The sequence below is a fragment of the Camelus bactrianus genome, chromosome 7, assembly GCF_048773025.1.
Source record: "Camelus bactrianus isolate YW-2024 breed Bactrian camel chromosome 7, ASM4877302v1, whole genome shotgun sequence".
Taxonomy (NCBI): Eukaryota; Metazoa; Chordata; class Mammalia; order Artiodactyla; family Camelidae; genus Camelus; species Camelus bactrianus.
In genome coordinates this window covers 60,966,329-60,984,770 of record NC_133545.1, presented here as the reverse complement: position 1 = coordinate 60,984,770, position 18,442 = coordinate 60,966,329, and the positions used below count along the sequence as shown (strand labels likewise).

The following is an 18,442-nucleotide window of genomic DNA, read 5'->3' as shown; positions in this document are numbered from 1 at the left end:
ATACAGAGGAGGATTAAGACAACAATGTCCTAGACCTCATGGAGCTTGCAAGTCATTATAGTTCTCTACATGCAATTAAACATGGGATAAGGATGGCAAAAAAAGAAGAAGTGGGGCATGAGAAATGTATAGAAGAAGGAACTAAAAGTAGTTTTCCCCCTTAAAGAAGTGATGTTTTAACTGAGGCCTCAAGGATAATAAGGAGGAGTTAGGCTCAGGATAAGAATTTATGAGCATTATAGGCAGAAAGAACAGTATGTACAAATTCCTGGAGAAAAAGGAGCACATAGAGCGCTCCAGGAGCTGAATGAGAACCAAAAGGGTACTTAGAGACAGCAGGGTGGAAAGTGGCAGGAGAAAACGCAGAATGTCTAGTCAGAGGTCCTTAGTAATTTTAAGGACTTTGGAATTTACTATGAGAGCAATTGAAAGTCCTTGAATACTTAAGCAGGGATATGGCAAGATCAGATTTAAATTATTAAAAGATTGCTCCCGCTAAAATATAGAGAATAGTTTAGAGAAAGGAAAAGTGGATACAAGGAGAAGTATTGTGAGACTGGCCAAATTGAGATGAGAGATGGAGATATGTAGACAAGGTAGTGTTTCACTCATAAGTACTCTGTAAGACATATGTTAATGTTTATTTTGAATAGTGGATATTTCTTTGACTTTTTCTTTTCTTACATTTCTCTTTTAGGATTTTCTGTGGCATCCAGAGGTTAATGGTTCTATGAAACAGTGTATCAAAGTGTGGACTGAGGTCTGTATTTGAAAATATAGGCCTTCCTGGTTTTGAACAAATTTTGAAAGCTGTTCTCCCATACTCACCTATCCCACACTTCTGTACTTTATACCAACCTTCTTGATAGCAGCTGTGCTGGATTGATCATCACTCTATTGGCAAGACAAAGTTTGGATCCAGTATCTCTGCTGTCAGCATTTTAACCCTATAGTAATTTATACTTATACCACACTTTCCTCATTGAAAATATTCTGTTACTGTTTTATCTCAGTTAATTCAAATCCAGGTAATCTTTCTAGCACAGTACACATTCTCTTGGGCATTTTCTACTTTGTTCTTCAAACTCATGTCCCAATACTTTAGGACACTTTTTTTTTAATCCTATTTTCTTCCCTTTTTATCATTATATTTGTGACCTAAAAATCGAGCCTGATATGTTTTGGCTCATAATGTTTAGAGATAAATTAGATATAAGGCAAGCATGCTGTTAACCCCAGAAAACCCCTAAGTTCTCACAAGTCCACTTTAGAATTTCCACAGTATCTCCATCTAGCTCCTTATCAGGCCTTTAATTAAACCTGTATTCTTTCCCAGAGGTATTTGCATTTAGGATGGATAAAACAATATTCAATTTTGTTGCCCTTGCTTTGCTTAGTTATTTGTGCTGCAATGGTATTATTCTTTGCTTCTTTTCACAATAAGTGTTTAGTACTGCAACCATATCACACACCAAATAGGCTTTTGTAGGATCCTATGAGAACCTAGTCACCATTTCTAACTTTGTTTCTTTGAGAAAATGTGTTTAAGTTTTCAAAAAACAAACATACTGATAACTTCTAGGATTCAACTTTCTGGTAAATTGGGATTTCACATAGTTATGTTTTGTTTTTATTGATATGTCTTTAAGTGTCCAGAGGTATAAAATAATATGTGTATAGTTCAAGTGATTTAAACATGTGTTTCATATTTGTTCTAGACCTGAAAGTATATCCATTAAAGTAGTAGAAATTCAGTTTAACAGACATCAATGTAGTATAATTTATAAGTTAGACAAGATCACAAAAAGTCTGTTATTTACTAACCTGGAAATATATTGCATATCCAGATTTTCAGTTCTTATAATTTGCCAGAACTGGTTTTGGGGGCTTTAGATTCTGTTGTAAAACTCCTTATGATTATTGGGGGAGAGGAAAGATTCAACTTATTTAGGTAAACAGCCATGTAATTACCTAAGGCTGATTAATGGATGGTTTCATTCATTCAAAGAATATGTATGTATGCATGTATTTACATATTTATTTTTGACTATTTCATTTGTCAAAAATGCTAGATGCTGAGAATACAAAGAGCCATATTTTTATTATTTATGTACTATTACTAGCTTTGTTCTAGATATTAGGAATGTGGCTGGGAATTAGCCCCAGTCTCAGCCCTTGAGAAATGTGCAATCTAGTAGATAGTAACTTTCTTATGAGTAATAATATGGTAGCATAAAGGGTAACAATGGAACTGAGTACAAAGGGCTTTGAAAACACCATGAATTGAGGCACTTGGGATGGTAGTTGTTTAGAGTATAGGTGACAATCTAAGAAAGCTTTACAGGCACCTATAGGCGTAAAAACAAAGTTGAATTTAGACAGCTGTACTGTTATCCTACAGATATTTATAAATCACCTGCCATATTCTAGGCACTAGGCTGAAAACTGTTGACACCCTGGTTAGTGTAACAGAGTTCCTCTCCTCAAAGAGCTCTAGATAAGTGGCAGATACAGGTAATTAAGGAACCAGCAATTTAGATTTAATTCTATAGGTGAATGGTAGTCATTCAGTCTGAGCTACTTAGATGGATTTGGGGAGTCTTGGTATGGAGTGAGGTGATATTTGAAGTGACTTGAATGAAGGAAATTGAATAGGCAGTATAGAGGTTAAGGAGTATAGCAATTAAGGAAGAGAGTTTAAGAATGGAATGATCAAAAAGATTCTGAGAAGAGACAGTAAAAGGGGTAAAAGGAAAAGCAATAGAAGAATAATATAACGCAGGGAGAAGAGTTTTAAAAAGTGGATAGTAGTGTCACTTTAGGAACTATGTAATATAGAATGAAACTACAGGACTTGGCAATTCAGAGTTCATTAATGGGCTCTGGGCGTGGTTTTAATGGATGGTTAAGTCAAAATCAAAACTTATTAAATTGAAGTATAAATGAGAGATGAATAGTTAGCATAGTGAAGGCAGAATGCTCTTCCAAGTAGTCTGTTGATGATATGAACAGAAAGATTTGAGAGTGAGAGAGTTGAAGGGATAGTTTTTGAGGATAAAGATGATTTAACACTCGTAGATTGAGAGAAGGAAGAAGAGTAGAGAAGGATGAGATTGCTAATGCAGGAGTCTGACGAAGTAATTTATGGATATAGCTCCAGAACTAAAAAGGGAGGAGATACACAAAGAGTTAGCCATTAAGAGGAATAGGGACACATTTTCTTTACCCTCTTGTCAGAGGAAGATGGCTGAGTGAGTATATGGATGAAGTTGTAAGAATGGAGGAAGGAAGGCAAGAGCATACATGCCAGATGAATCCTTTCTCTGTCACATTTGAGAGTCAGACTTTATGCCAAAGTGAGGAGAAGGAGGGGGACAGGAAGGACCTGTGTAAGGAAAATAACAATTTGTGATAACCACTGAAGAATGAGAAAGGGAGCCACCTGGGGATGAGGGAAAAGTTTCACTAAGCGAGCAATGTCAAATGGAGCATGCTAGACTAGAAAATAGGTTAATTTTGCTGTTATTTTTTCTCTGCTTTCATACTTTTCTGCATTGAGCATGTTTTTTACCATCATAATGAAGACAGCAACCGTCATTTCTATTTTTATATCATCAGACTTTTCTGATTTCTTATTTTTAATTGTTTCTTGTGCACTTGGTTGTACTATCAGGTCTTCTATGTTGTGGAAAGTGCACTGAACTCAGTATGTCAGAAGGCTTAAGTTCTGGCTCTGTCCCTACCAGGCCTCAGCAATACCCTGTAAGCCTTTCTGAGTCGCTAGCGTTTTTTAAAAGATAGATATAATATCGTCCTAACTCACAGGTGGCAAGAATCTATACTAAAATGAGCTAACTTAAGAGAAATACTTAGTAAATTACTGAGTACTATGTAATTGGTAGTATTATTAATAGTACAGTTTCCATTAGGTGAGGATTTCTACCAAATTTCTCCTTGTTTTTTTCCTTGTTTTTTGTGATCTATAGTAATTATGTTTATTTTGTTAAATTCATATTAGTTTTGGCTTTCCCTAAAAGGTCATGTTTGTTTAGAGCACTGCATTTTATTTAACACTAAAATTGTGTGTCCTGTAGGCTTCCAAGAATACTTTTTACTTGACTGATATAATATACACGAGTTTTGTGCAGTTTACTTAGAATTCAGAATAATAGGACATATTAGATTTCAGTAGTGGTTTTTTTGTTTTTCTTTTAAAAATAACACCAAGGAATTAGCCATTCAAGCCTCGTGCCATTCTGTATGAGCATATGACCATGTCAGGTTTTAGGCATAGGACGTTCATCTTGTTATAACAAGAATCTGATAAGGAACTCTAGAAAATTAAAACACACTTAAATAGAAGAAGAACCTAAATTTAAGGGGAAAAAAATCAAGTGATATTACTTGAATTAATTCCCTAAACTGAATATAACACTATTACATTTTCCTTTCTCCAGGATTCTGTTGCAAAGCCCCATGTGATTGTAGCAGGAGCTGCCACAGTAAGTTATTCTCTGTATTCTTACATAATGATGTTTGTTTCATACTTAAGAACATGTTAAGAAAAAGTTAACTTATGTTAAATGGAATTCTTGATTATACTTATATTTAATTCTTATTTCTATTATAATTAATTAGACTGATAATTTTAATTAAAAGATCAGAATGAACTTAGGAAATTTGGTGGTAAATGTCAATATTACTTTATATCTAAAATTACATTCCTCTTAGATGTTGTACATTGAAAGTCTAATTTTATATCCGCTTTGTCTGCCTTCGTATACTTCATGAAATAATTTGACCACATTTTATTCTAATGTTGAATAGAAATGAGAATTATCTTAAAATAATAATCTTTGTTACAATAAGAGGAAATTATATACTTTAATTTTTTTGTGATAAATACTGTATTAATGCTTAATTTTTACTTCTTCTTAGTGGTCTATCAAGATTCACAATGGCAGCAACGAAGCACTTTCTCAATATAAAATGAACATTACCTCCATAGCACCACTTTTAGAAAAATTGGCAAAGACTAGTGATGTTTATTGGGTCTTACAAGGTAAGGAATGAGTAATGAAAAAATGTCATTTTGTATATATGTTGAGGTGTGGGTTTTATTATCGCCTATTTCAAGAAGCAAAGTCACTACTTTATGAGAATAAATTTTGAAATAAGGTTTATAAAATTAGAATAAATTTGAGTTGTTTACTCTCCTTTTTTGGACTTAAGGAACAGACAAGACTAATAAACAGACTGAGTAAAACATAAATATTAAATAAATAAAGATACCCTGCAGGGAACTTCAGCAGGCAGAATGGCTGCAGAATATAACAAAGGGAATAAGTTCTATAGGCAAGTAAGATGTTTGCCTCTCACTTTTTCTTTCTTACAAAGTGTATTTATTGTGATTGGGAAATACAGAAAAAAAATTGTCTGTTTCATAATATTAGACTCATTGGAAGTAAATATTCTTTGGAATTCACAGAGTGTATTTAAATTCATACCATCTAGTTTATACTTGGTATTGAAATTCTTTAAGAGAAAGTTGACATTAGATCAACTCATTTCAGGAGTTTATTGAATGTCTATTATTTAATACCTAGCACAATATGAAATGCCTTGGGTATTTTAGCAATTCAAGGTGTTTGTCAGAAACTCTGATGATTATTTCCAAGTTTAATGTCAAGCTGAGAGGAATACCAAGGGTGGTAATAATCTCTTCCAAAATCCCTATTTCATTTACATACTCATTAATAACCTTTCTCTTACTAAAATGAGAAAAAGTTAAATTAAATGATTTTGGTAAGTGATAAGAGACTTCGATCCTTAATAATATTACCTCCTGATTGTGTGAACAAAGTTTGCAAAATTAAGCAGTGACAGGAGGACAAAAAAGACTGGCTGCTATTTTAATTAGGCCATCTTCCATAATCTTGTTTTAAATTCCCATAACCTGATATAACCCAGCATCCAAAATTTTTAAACTCTTAAGACATGCTAGAACATAAAAACATTTCCTGAAAGCTGTGTGCCTAAGAGATAAGAGATATAAAGTTCCTTTAAGAGAGATTTTGATCAATTCAAAAATTGAATACAAGATAGAAAATCTATTGCAAACCCTGGCCAACATTATTTTAAAATGAATTATTAGGTGCCTAGAATCCTCTGAACTTAAACAATAAAATATGAAATGCAGTTAAGTAACTTGCATGACTGTAATTTCTACCAATAGGGGTTTCTAAGTGTGTTTCTAAAAATGTGTTTCATGTACAGATCCTGTTTATGAAGATCTATTAAGTGAAAATAGGAAAATGATCACTAATGAGAAGATAGATGCCTACAATGAAGCTGCAGTCAGTATTTTGAATAGTAGCACCAGAAATTCTAAATCAAATGTTAAGATGTTCAGTGTTTCCAAATTAATTGCTCAAGAAACTATCATGGAATCTTTGGATGGCTTACATCTTCCTGAATCAAGCAGAGAAACTGTAAGAATTCTTGTATCTGTCAGTAGAGACTATAAATACTTAATTGGTTATAACTATATGTCACTATAACATGGCATTAAGTAATATTTTATTGCAGTCTTAGTTACTTGTAATTATGCTATCTAAACGTAGATCTCGAAATAATTTTGCTTTCCATTACCTAGCGAATATGTAAGTGAGAGTTCTAGTATATTCGAAGAGAGAAAGTTATGGAATTGAGGAGGTGAGAGTTCATTTAGTGAATGCCAGCACTCTTAATATACCTTTTTTCATAAAAACCACACTCATGTTTGAAAACTACTGCTTTATGTTCTTTGCCTTAAACCCTAAATTTACAATATTAAGCTTCTGTGAAGAGCACATTTGAAAATATGTAGAGCAATTTTTATTATTTCCTTATAGTTCTGTTACCCTAAGCATTATTCAAAATACAAAAAGATAACTGAACAAATCCAGACTGACAAATGGAAAGGGATTTTAGGTTAAGTATGAAAGAGAACTGCATGATTGTAAATTTTCACCCATAGTACAATAGATATTATTTATTGTTCTCTTATAAAAGTGATTCTTAACCTCTTTGAGGATCACATAACTTCTGTATCTGATAAAAAGCAGTGGTTCTATTCCTCTCCTGCAGAAAAATGCACATTTGTATATACAAACACAGCTCTACATATATTTTCAGGGGCCCTGTGGATTTCATAGAACTGGTTGAGAGCCTTGGAATGGAGTTGGTAGGCTAGTACCTGCAAGAGTTCCAGGCACAGAACCTCCCGAAGTCTCAGAGCTAAAACAGTGAGATTTTCTAAATAGTTGAGTACTTTGAATGCTTTAGTTTTAAGTAACATAATCGTCTTAGAGTTCTAAAGATGCCTAAATGATAAGTTGTTATAAAACTAGATTCAGTCAAATCTTCAACTAGAGAAAACCTTCACAGCTTGCCTAGAATATTTTTATTGTAATGAAACTATGTTGAAGATTCCACATTTTATTTAAAATTACAAATCTTAAAACTATTGAATCTTAAGTGGTCCATAAGCTGTAAATCAAATATAATTAGCTAAGAATTAATTGTTTTTTGGTGGCAGTTATTTTACATTCCTTTTTCACATCTGCAGACTAAGACTCTGTCTTAGGTATCATGGTATCTTCAGTGTTGAAAATCTGCTAATTAAAATTCTTTGGTCTTTAACATCTGTCAGTATTTTTGTAACCAAAGGTCACAGCCCATTAGCAGCCATGAAATCAGTGTTTCTTTCTTTTTTTAAAGAATAGAATAGAAAAAAGTCAGATGCATTACAAGTAGTAAGCACAGGTATCGTTTCCCATTTATGTGTTCTGGGTCACATTATAAAATGAATTTTTCATTATGGATTATAGCGCAAGAAGTTTGAAAAACCCTGAACTAGTTATTTACAAATTGAAGGAATACCATTATTTACATGAGTGTTTTGGAAATGGTGGCAAAAAGGACAAAAGCATTTTGGTTTCAGTGCTGAAAAGTCAGTAGTATTCACAGGAGAAAATCTAATCCGAAATACATTACTGACAAGATAATAACCAAATAACTTGATTTGTTCACAGAGTGCAATGATTCTTATGAACGTGTATTGCAATAAGATTTTGAAGCCTGTAGACGGTTCCTGTTGTCAGCCTCGGCCTCCTCTTACTCTCATACAGAAGCTGGCTGCTTGTTTTTTCACTTTATCTATTATTGGATATTTAATTTTTTATATAATTCATCGTAATGCTCATCGGAAGAATAAGCCATGTACTGATTTGGAAAGTGGAGAGGAAAAGAAAAATATCATCAATCCCCCCGTATCTCCATTAGAAATACTTTTACAGTCTTTCTGCAAACTTGGCCTGATTATGGCTTATTTCTATATGTGTGACCGTGCAAATCTTTTTATGAAGGAAAACAAATTTTATACACATTCAACTTTCTTTATTCCAATTATCTACATCTTGGTTTTGGGAGTATTTTACAATGAAAATACTAAAGAGGTAAGAGTCATTTTCTTTCTGTGTTAACCTCATCTCATTACAAAGTCTTAGTTTAAAGAATTAATACCATTCATCATGTCACAATGTACAAACATTTACATATATAGAAGAAGATGATGGAGTACTGAAGTTGTACTTCACTTAGTGGATTCTTAAGTGTTTCTTTTTTGAAAGAGTTTGTAGAAAGTTCAGAGTTTCATAAAGATTATTAAAAAGTTAGAAAATAATGGCCTGTGAAAAAGAGATCATGACTTTAGTGTGATTTTGCCTGTATGGGGATGGAGAAAGTCAAAGTGCTCCCAATTTTATAATAGTGTTCAAATGTGAGATTATTATCTTTTATAAATTAAAAATATGATTATATTAATAAATACCTGTATGCATATAGACATTTTGTATTTATACAGTCAGACGTATGTACACACAAATTAGAACTTACATAATAATCTGGGCCCTGTTAACAATATTCTGAATTTCCTATTTTAGCATTGCTGTAATTGTTCAGAATATCAGTGTGACTCCTTTGTAAGTCATGATTTATTTGAATTAATAAATTCTGTTGTAAGAAATAACTCTCATATGAGGATGATTAATCAGTTCATCTCCAGTGAGAATATTCTAGGGAAAATAAAGTATAGAAATGGAGATTTTTCACAATAAAGTATAAGAGAACCATAAGATCTCTTCTAACTGAAATTCCAACATTTTCTTAAAGAAAATTATAAAATGCCATTTTTTTAGATTTACAAATACGTCTATTATAGTTTAAAAGGAAACAATGTAAAACCATAAGTATCAACTTAAATATTTACAATCTTTTGTTTATATTAGTTTTAAAATTCATATTATACTTTAAGTAGTTTTATTACATCTTTTATCAAGAAATAATATGACAGTCTTTAACTGTTTTTGCCCCAGGGTTCTTTTGAAAGAAGTATTAGCTTTATATCCTATAAAAAAAAAACTTTAACATACTTCATATATACGGTCCAAATAATAGCTTCATGATGAATGTTAAAACATTTTGGTTCTTTACACAGACTAAAGTATTAAATAGAGAACAAACAGATGAATGGAAAGGCTGGATGCAACTTGTGATTTTGATTTATCATATCTCTGGAGCAAGTACAGTGAGTATTTGAATTTAAGTTCAGAAAATACAGGAAATAATGTCACTTTAATGTTTCTTTAAGGCACCACCACCTGTTTTGTGTTTTATATTCTCTGCCATTTATAGAGCCCCACCCAATCTTTTTGTCTTCCCTTTATTCTCCCACCACCTGACTCTTTGAGAATATACAGTCTTAAAAGCAAAATTACTGTTCAAAAAGATAAGGCAGTAATTTATTTGTATTTACTTGGCCTTAATTTTAATGTAGTTAGGAATAGCTAAAATCTAAGGGTATTGTTTCATGTCCTCCTGTTGAACAACTAATTTTAAAGTTATCAAGAAACTTTATAGATGATACTGAATTGCAAAGGATTTAGAATAGGCAAATTACTGTCAAAAGAAATCAAATTAGAGGATTATATTTTATATTCTACCCTTCACTGTATTTTAGGAAGTTTGACCAACTATTTTTATACTTTTAAAGTTTAAAAGACTTTGGACTCTCTCACCTCAGTATTCAGAGTACTCAGATACTGATGGGTTCTCCTTGTTGACCATGTAAAACATGCCATGCTTCCTAAGTAGTACCTCCTCCATTAGATAGATGACCCTTCCTTTGCTCACCTAGTGTCTTCTACATACTGACAAAATCATCTTTTCCTTCTCCTTAGGTGTCTTAAAAGACTTAGGATTCTCATGATATGGGGACACTTTGGATTTGGTAGGGGTAAAAGAAAGTATTCAGAATTGTAACATTACAGCTACACACAGTTAAAATAAGCTTTTAAGAGTGAACATAGGTATCTAATAACTACCTTTCATGGAAGTTTTTATAGTGAAGGTACAAACTGATTTCTATAAAATATGTTTTAAAAATTTAACAAATTCTTTCATAATTTGGGAACTACTAAAAAGTTTTTTATTGCTTTATTTGCTTATATAAAGCACATGTCTGTAAACAGTAATTTAACATAGAATCAGTGATTCAATTTAACATTGAATCAATGTTAAGTTGAGATAAGAGGGGGAGTGTTTCCCAGAAAAGAGTATTTTGAAATTTCCATAGCAGCAGTTAAGAAGGTAAATAATACTGGGGTTTTTCAGGTATCTCTAACAATTGGAAAATACTAATGTTATTCTTCATTAAGTTTCTTTATTATTTTCAGAAATTCCTGATTTTATGTATGGTTTGTTTGAAAGGCAGAGGGCAGAAGAACAAAGTATAATTTTAACTGTAATTGTATGGTTATGATATGTGTATTTGTGACAGCAGTGAAATTCCTGTGACACTGCAGCTGTAGGGGACCCGGAGAATTCAAGCAATTATGGAAGAGTCAAGACAAAAAAGAAATTCAAAGCGAAGAGAGGTGAAGACAGTAAGAATTAGTTTATAAGTCCAGTTCAGAATTTGTAGGATAAATTTGGCAGGTTCTCTAAATAGTAAGTAGAGATGAATATTGAATCCTAGGAATATCTGACTTACAAAGAAAGATTAGATTAATTTGGGGGGGGGGTTATGTTTTAAGAAAATGCCACTTAGAGACATAATTAATTGCTGACATATGAAAGGGTGATAATACTGTTAAAAAAAAAGAAATCAGAATTAATGGCAGATTCGGTTTCTCAATTCAGTGATTCTAGAAAGGATTTGGATCATAAAAGGATGAAAGCAATTTGGCATTCTATTATAATCATTTGCCAAGCTAGCATTCTAATACATCTTAGACTACATCCTAATACATCTAAATTACAATTTTGAAAAATCCCTGTTCTGGAAGGACACACTTGTCTTTAACAGATCATTTATTATGATTAATTAGCATATCCCTGTTCTTTTATATAGAATTTTGTGGCTAAAAATTACCTATATCTACATTGGCAAAGCATTATTAGCATGAATTCTAACATATTTTGGGACTTGATTCTTGGATATTTGATTCCATTAAAAACTCTTTTTAACAGTCATGATTAATTATTAATCTTAATATTTTTTATTTTTAGTAAAATATGTCAAACTTGAGTTGTGCCATGTTTTTATACTAAAATAGAAACTCTGTCAAAAATTACAGAGAATTATTAAAATAATCCAGATGGTCTGGCAGATTGTAGTTGTTGGTATAAACATTCTTTTAAAACATATCAGATATGGATAAAATACTATGAATTTAATGTGGAGAGTATAGCAAGTTAGGTAAATATAGTAAATGATTTTATGTTACTCTGGGGCTTTTTCTCCTTCAAGAGTTTATAAATAATCTTCCTAAATGGACCTGAATAAAAAGTCTTAAGGGTAAATTTATGGGACTAGAAAAAGCAGAAACGGAAGTCAGCCTAGCTATTAATTCTAATGAAGTTGTATTCTAAATATATTTTTAATACTAAAATTTTCTTGTAAGTAATACTTGACTCTTGAAAGACGAAAAGGAAAATAATTTGAATTAAAGGAGACTAAAGAGAAATGAAAACTAAATGCAATGTGTGATTCTTGATTTAAGGTTCTTAACTCAAAAAAAATATTTCTTTTTAATCATAAAGGATATTATAGGGAAAATGAGGGAAATTTGAATATGGATTGTACAGTAGATGCTATTATAGTCATTAAATTTCTTGAATATTATAATGATAATATGCTCATGTAAGAAATAATCTTTCTTCTTAGGTGATACTTGCTAAAATATTTAGGGATGAAGTCATGTGGTTTGCAACATACTTTAAAATGGTTCAGCATGGAATATAGGTGTTTGTTGTACTATTCTTGTAACTTTTCTGGATGGTTTAAAATATCTCAAAATAAAAAGTTGAGAGAAATATTACATGGTATTTGTAATAATCCAACATTGGTAGGAACTTGGCAAATTGTTGTGATAGTGTTTAACTCAGTTTAAATGAATTTTATTTACTTTTTAAATATAATAACCAGGTCTCAACCTCGTAGACCCAGACTCAGTCTTGAAGGGACTTAAAAGCATGTTTTATGAAGAGTGGTTAAAGTAATTGGGAATAGTTAGCCTTAGTTTGGCATCTGTTTTCAATACCCATGTAACTATCAGATGTAAGAGAGATAAGCCTGTGCATATGGCTCTAGAGCTACACTCTACATTTTGGTAGCCAAGAGCAACTGTGTAGCTAGTCAGTTGTCATGCAGCTAGTTGGAACTGAGATGTGCTGTAAATGTTAAATACATACCAAATTAAGTATTATTAATTGTGATAAATGCATACAGTTAAAAAAAAACTTAGTATAGAAAGAATATAAAGTACCTCAGTAAATGTTGGAATGATATTATTTCAGATATATCGAGTTAAATAAAATATATTTATTAGTTAGTTTCATTTATTTCTTTTAACTTTTGAAGTGTCTAGTAGCCACTTTAAAAATTTACCATGTGGCTTGCATTTTATTTTTATTGCACAGCACTGTCCTAGAGAGCTTAAGTTGGTAGCTTTTACATAGAGTTTAATCTCAACTTTTAATGAAAAGGAACTCTGTAGCAGTTAATAACCATCTGCAAATGGAATGAATTGCCTTGGGAATCTGTATTTTTTCTGCTATTAAAAAGTGGCTAAATATTTGAAGGAAATATTTTAGAGTGCATTCAAGAACAAGGTAAAGATACAGGTTTAGATCAATGTTGAGGTTATTTCAAAACTACATTCCCACCTTCATCCCTGTGATTCTAATATGTCACACCTTCATTGAAAATTTCTGATTTAATGATGAGATGACATTTAAAAAGAACTAGTGATGAAAACTAATAAATAAAAACTCTTATATATAGATTGTTGGTGCTATAGGAACTCCAAGGAAGGAGAAATGACTTTCATCTGAGAGTGAAAAATTGGAAATTTTGAACAGGGCTCTAAGGAAGAAAAGGATTTGAATAAGGAAAATGCAGTTAGGAGAGGAACATTTCAGGGTGGAATGAACTGATAAATAAAGGAGAAGTGAAGGACCAGTTTAGGAGACAGAGAATCTAACAGTTTGGCTAGAGTGGAAGCTATGTTGAATATATGACCTATTACAATCCAGGGTTTTTTTCCTTCCAGAAAAAATGTTATCCCTCAGAAAAGAAAAAGATGTGTTCAAGAATGCATTCAAGGATACATACAAAAGATGCACATATTCAAGGCCTTGTAAAATCTGTTTAAGGTGTCTGTTCAATTATTTTATTTTATCCTACAAACTATAACTTGGGGAAGGCACATTAACCTCAAGTGGCCATAAGCAATGTTAACACTGGGTAATTACAGAAATGATCAAATGAGTCTGTAAAGAAAAAGCCAAAAATTTTTTACTTCAACTTAGTAATTATTCCTGAAAGAATGGCCTTATAATTATTACAAAGGTTGGATACCACTGAATATTTTAAAGCCTTTTAAAGATCATTTTAAAAAAACAAGAGTACTAGCTATGTTGTGGAAATCATGAATATACACGTAAAGGACAAGTGGGTGGTGGAGAGGTGCAATGACAGTGTTCTGAGGTTATGAGAAGGAGGACTTGTAAGTGAAATAATATTTCCAGTGACTCCCATAAAATATAGATTAGAAATAAATTTCATTCAACTTAGACAGAAGTGAAGATGTGATGCTCTGAAAAACCATGGTAAGTGACTTTAAGGGTTTGGTCATGATGAAACATTGATGTAGGAGTGTAAAATAAAATTGTTTTATTAAGTAATAGTGGGAGGGAAATACTATTTCTGAATTGTGTTTGAATATGTTTTTTAAATGTGTATGTTTGCTAAATAGTTAAGTTTTGTAAGTAGTCAGTGACAATTTTATTTGCAAGTCTAAATTCTGTATATTTAAGGGGGTCAAAACTATGAGATTTTGTTTTGTTTTTTATCTCCTCATTGAGAAAATGTGAAATCCAGAGTGACCATGTATTCAGCATATATAGGTGATTAATAACTATGGATATTATATATTCTAATTGAAGGAAATGTACAAAGTACTTCACATTTATTATCTCATTCATTCCTCACAAGACCCTTTAGAAAGGAGGTGATAGTCTCATTCTGCAGTTTAGAAAACTCAAACTTAAAATAGCTAGTAAGAGGCAGAACCAGAATCTGAATCTAGTTCTGATTCCAAAGTCTGTTTTTTTAACCCCTGCTATAATGCCTAATTTTTGAGAATAAATATTTTCATTGAGCTAGTGCTTAATGTTAATGATGCTTCATTATCTTGGTTAAATGTACTGGTTGTGATAATTTAGGGATAGTTAGTGCCAGCATACGTGTTACCTGTGTATTTTTGTCAACAGTTTTTGCCTGTGTACATGCACATTCGGGTTCTGGTTGCTGCATATCTATTTCAGACAGGATATGGGCATTTCTCATACTTCTGGATCAAAGGAGACTTTGGAATCCATAGAGTATGTCAGGTAGGAATGCATTATTTTTTTTTCTTTCACTTCAACATGCTTTTGTGCCTAACTGTTGAGAAAATATAAATATGGCCATTTTAAGGCCATGAATAATTTGAATTTATGAAACAGCACAAGTTGTGTTATTTCTGTTCTTTGATTATAATTCAAGATAAGTAATTTATTACTGAGGGAAGAGAAAACATAATTTAGATGAACGTATAATAAAAGCACTGGTACACAGGGGAGAACATTGCTGGTGCACGTTAGTTTTGGAGAAATACATAGTTACCTGGGATTGTTAGAATATGCTATGTTTTCTTTCTCCAAGAAGAGGATTAATACTAAGTTTCTACCTTGTGCTAAGCAGTTTGTAAACATTATTTTATTTACCCCTCATTACAACCCTGAGTTCTGATCTTTAAGTTGACAGATAAGGACACTGAGGCTCAGAGAGGTAAATAATTTGCCTAAGGTCACATAGCTCTAATATTAATCTGCTCAAATTTTCTGTTCTTTGAATGACATACTGTTTAAGATGACTGTTACAAAGACCCAAAGATACTTTTTTAAGACACTTTTTAATTCGAGTTATATCATTTTGTATCTTTTACAACTCTCAGTTGAATACCAAATGGGGTAAATCAGCATCAAACAGATGAAATGGACACTCTTTTGTTGAGCTAATCTAATCTCTATTTATAAACTGTAGCCCTAGGAAGGAGGTTTGTGATTCTCTCCCTGCATTTAATAAGACGGCAGTTGTAGCCAGGGACAGCTCAGGCTGATGTTTTGCTGAAGTTCAGTTAATATAATGATGCATAAATATTTTATATTCAACTCTTTACAGTGATTGTAGGACAAATGTAATTTCAGGTATTAGTTGAATATACTTGTACAGTTCTTAGTCTAGTCTTAAGTAAACATTTATACTCTGTCAGAGAGAATCTGTCTGCTTTTCTCTACCTGGAATAAAAACCATTTTTTTCTCCTTTTTATTAGGTCTTATTTCGTCTCAATTTCCTGGTAGTGGTGTTGTGTATAGTAATGGATCGGCCTTATCAATTCTACTATTTTGTCCCCTTGGTCACTGTGTGGTTCATGGTCATATATGTTACTTTAGCACTATGGCCACAAATAATCCAAAAAAAAGCAAATGGTAAATATGCTCTCTTACTAATGTTATTCTTTCAGTGTATTAAATTTCTTTTTAGTTGCTAAAGGCTATTCTTTTTATTGAGGCATGTTGACAGTTTAAATTATGTATAGCATTGATATTTTGAAATTTTGTTCTTAACTGTAAAATTTTAGAAAAATAATTTAAGTAGTTCAGTTAGTGTAACAGTTAATAATAGTTTGCATTTATACTGTGTGTGCTTTCTCTCTTTTAAATTTCATTTTTCAAAGCCACCTTAGATAATAGTAACACAACGGTTTTCCAACTGTCTTTGTATGGATGCAGAAGAGAGGAAAGCCAAACACAGCTCAGGGCCATACATCCTGCTTCAGCCTTGGCAGCTCTGCTTTATTTGATTTCTTACACATACTGAGATTTTGAGTAAACATTCATTTGCACAAAGGCTTTTTATGCCAAACAAGTTCAAAAATAACTAGTATAATTTATCTTCTAGTCAACTCTTTAAGCAGTTTTTATCAACCTGTTTCACATAGAAGGAAACTAAGTGCCCAAAAGGTATCATCTTCAAATTTCACATAGCCAGGTACCAATAATGTTCAACGTGAAGTCACAGTTATTTATCTTAATGCTTCTTCCCCTCAAAGTCATGTCATTAAAATTAAAACTTCCCCTTTTTGGGAACAGTAAATTTTTTTGTTTTTAATAATGTATTTAACTTAACTCAACCAAATATTGTGTATCAAAAAATATTTTCTGTTGCCTTCCATTATAGTATCAAATAATTTTTCTGGGAAGAGTTAAGTTCCAGCTTTCAGTAAAGTCCATTAGTGTCTTTGGACACCCTCTATAGTTTAATTCCTCAACACAAACCTAGCATATTAATACAATGATAATATATAAAAAATGTGAGCACAAAACTTAAAACATGCATATGTTAAAATTCATTCTGTGGTTAAATTCTAGTCATTTGGGAATTCTTAAGCTCCCGCCTTAGAATGTTAATATTTAAGCAGTATTACCTAAGTTTACCTAATATTATCATATTCAACATGAGTGTTAGAATTACATTGAACATATTGTTCCAAATCTTGTTGTAACTTTCAATGAATAGATATAATTGACTCCAGGAAGTATTTTCAAATATATGTACAGCAGATAAACAGCAGGTATTTAGGGTATCAGGTGTATGTTGTAGCCTCATTCCTAGTAAGGATCCTCTACCTTCTCTTCCTTTGTGTCCTACTTGTAATTTATACTGCTTAGATATATTTTTTGTATCCTGTAGGCAGCCTTAAATTATTTTAAGAACTATGTACAGTATTAAGATGTTAAATAGATTTAATGTTTTCTATTGTAAATTTACATTTCTTAGTAAATTATTTTTTCTCTCTTAGGGAATTGTTTCTGGCATTTTGGCTTACTGTTGAAACTAGCCTTCCTGCTATTATGTATATGTTTTTTGGCATATTCACAGGTTTGTACAGTCTTTTTGGTTTATATTTTGTTCTATTTTATTCTAAAGTTCAAATCTCTTAAAGTATGAGAGAAGAGTGAGGGCTTTTTTTCAGCTTCATTTTTTAATGACTGTAATAAAAGTGTCACTCTGTAGTTGACTACTCAGTGTAGTTCTTTTGAGACCTATCTACTTTTGTTACCACTGTTTTTTGTTGTTAAGAGCAATTTAAAGCTCTTCCTCTGGCAATTGTTCAAAATCCATTTTACTTGACTTTGATCAATCAGACTTTTATTGAATGCCTCTTATAAGACACCATAAGTGAAGATGAAAATTCTCTTGACAGAATTTGCAACTTGGTTTGTGCATTATTCATTGCATCAAAGTGTTGCTTGATTTTTTTCCACAACTGCATAGAGTAAAATTTTGGCAGTTAATAAAACCAACTTAGGAACAAAGGGGTTTGTATATATAGTATGTTTAATAAAACTTGGTCATTTTCTTATCTCGAAACTTTTATTCCCCATATAATGATAGTTGAGATTTTCTCAGTTATTTTAACAAGATGGCAAACAGTTGCTGGCTGGTCAGTCTATCAGGCAGACATATTATTTGGGCAGCATGATATTTAAAACAAAATATTTTAATTTGAATGTCTGTAGTTGTGACATATTCTGTAGTATACTCCCATCTCCAGCACTGTCTGTATTGTACCTGGCTGTGTTTGTGTGTGTATGTAATCCTATAAAGCTGGTTTTTTGTTTGTTTTGTAGGCTTTCCTACTTATTTTCATACTTAGAAATAAAGCATTTATATTTCTGCCTGACTTTCAAGGTTTGTTGCAGGAAATAAATAATGAAATGATAGGCAAA

General features: G+C 31.9%; 1 protein-coding gene and 1 long non-coding RNA gene across 2 annotated transcripts in view; one reads left to right on the top strand and one right to left on the bottom strand.

Annotated features, from left to right (window-relative positions):
- LOC105082918 (uncharacterized) overlaps positions 1–18,442 on the bottom strand; it is a 456,837-nt gene that overhangs the window by 411,630 nt on the left and 26,765 nt on the right. The gene's annotated exons all lie outside the window — the stretch shown is intronic.
- The window catches only part of CASD1 (CAS1 domain containing 1), a 43,230-nt gene that overhangs the window by 16,270 nt on the left and 8,518 nt on the right, over positions 1–18,442 (top strand). Inside the window, exons 5-13 of the mRNA XM_074367479.1 lie at positions 698–760; positions 4,458–4,502; positions 4,939–5,062; positions 6,277–6,491; positions 8,076–8,498; positions 9,539–9,628; positions 14,878–14,997; positions 15,982–16,138; positions 17,512–17,591. Coding sequence (XP_074223580.1) covers positions 698–760; positions 4,458–4,502; positions 4,939–5,062; positions 6,277–6,491; positions 8,076–8,498; positions 9,539–9,628; positions 14,878–14,997; positions 15,982–16,138; positions 17,512–17,591 — 1,317 coding nt within the window. The remainder of the gene's footprint in view (positions 1–697; positions 761–4,457; positions 4,503–4,938; positions 5,063–6,276; positions 6,492–8,075; positions 8,499–9,538; positions 9,629–14,877; positions 14,998–15,981; positions 16,139–17,511; positions 17,592–18,442) is intronic.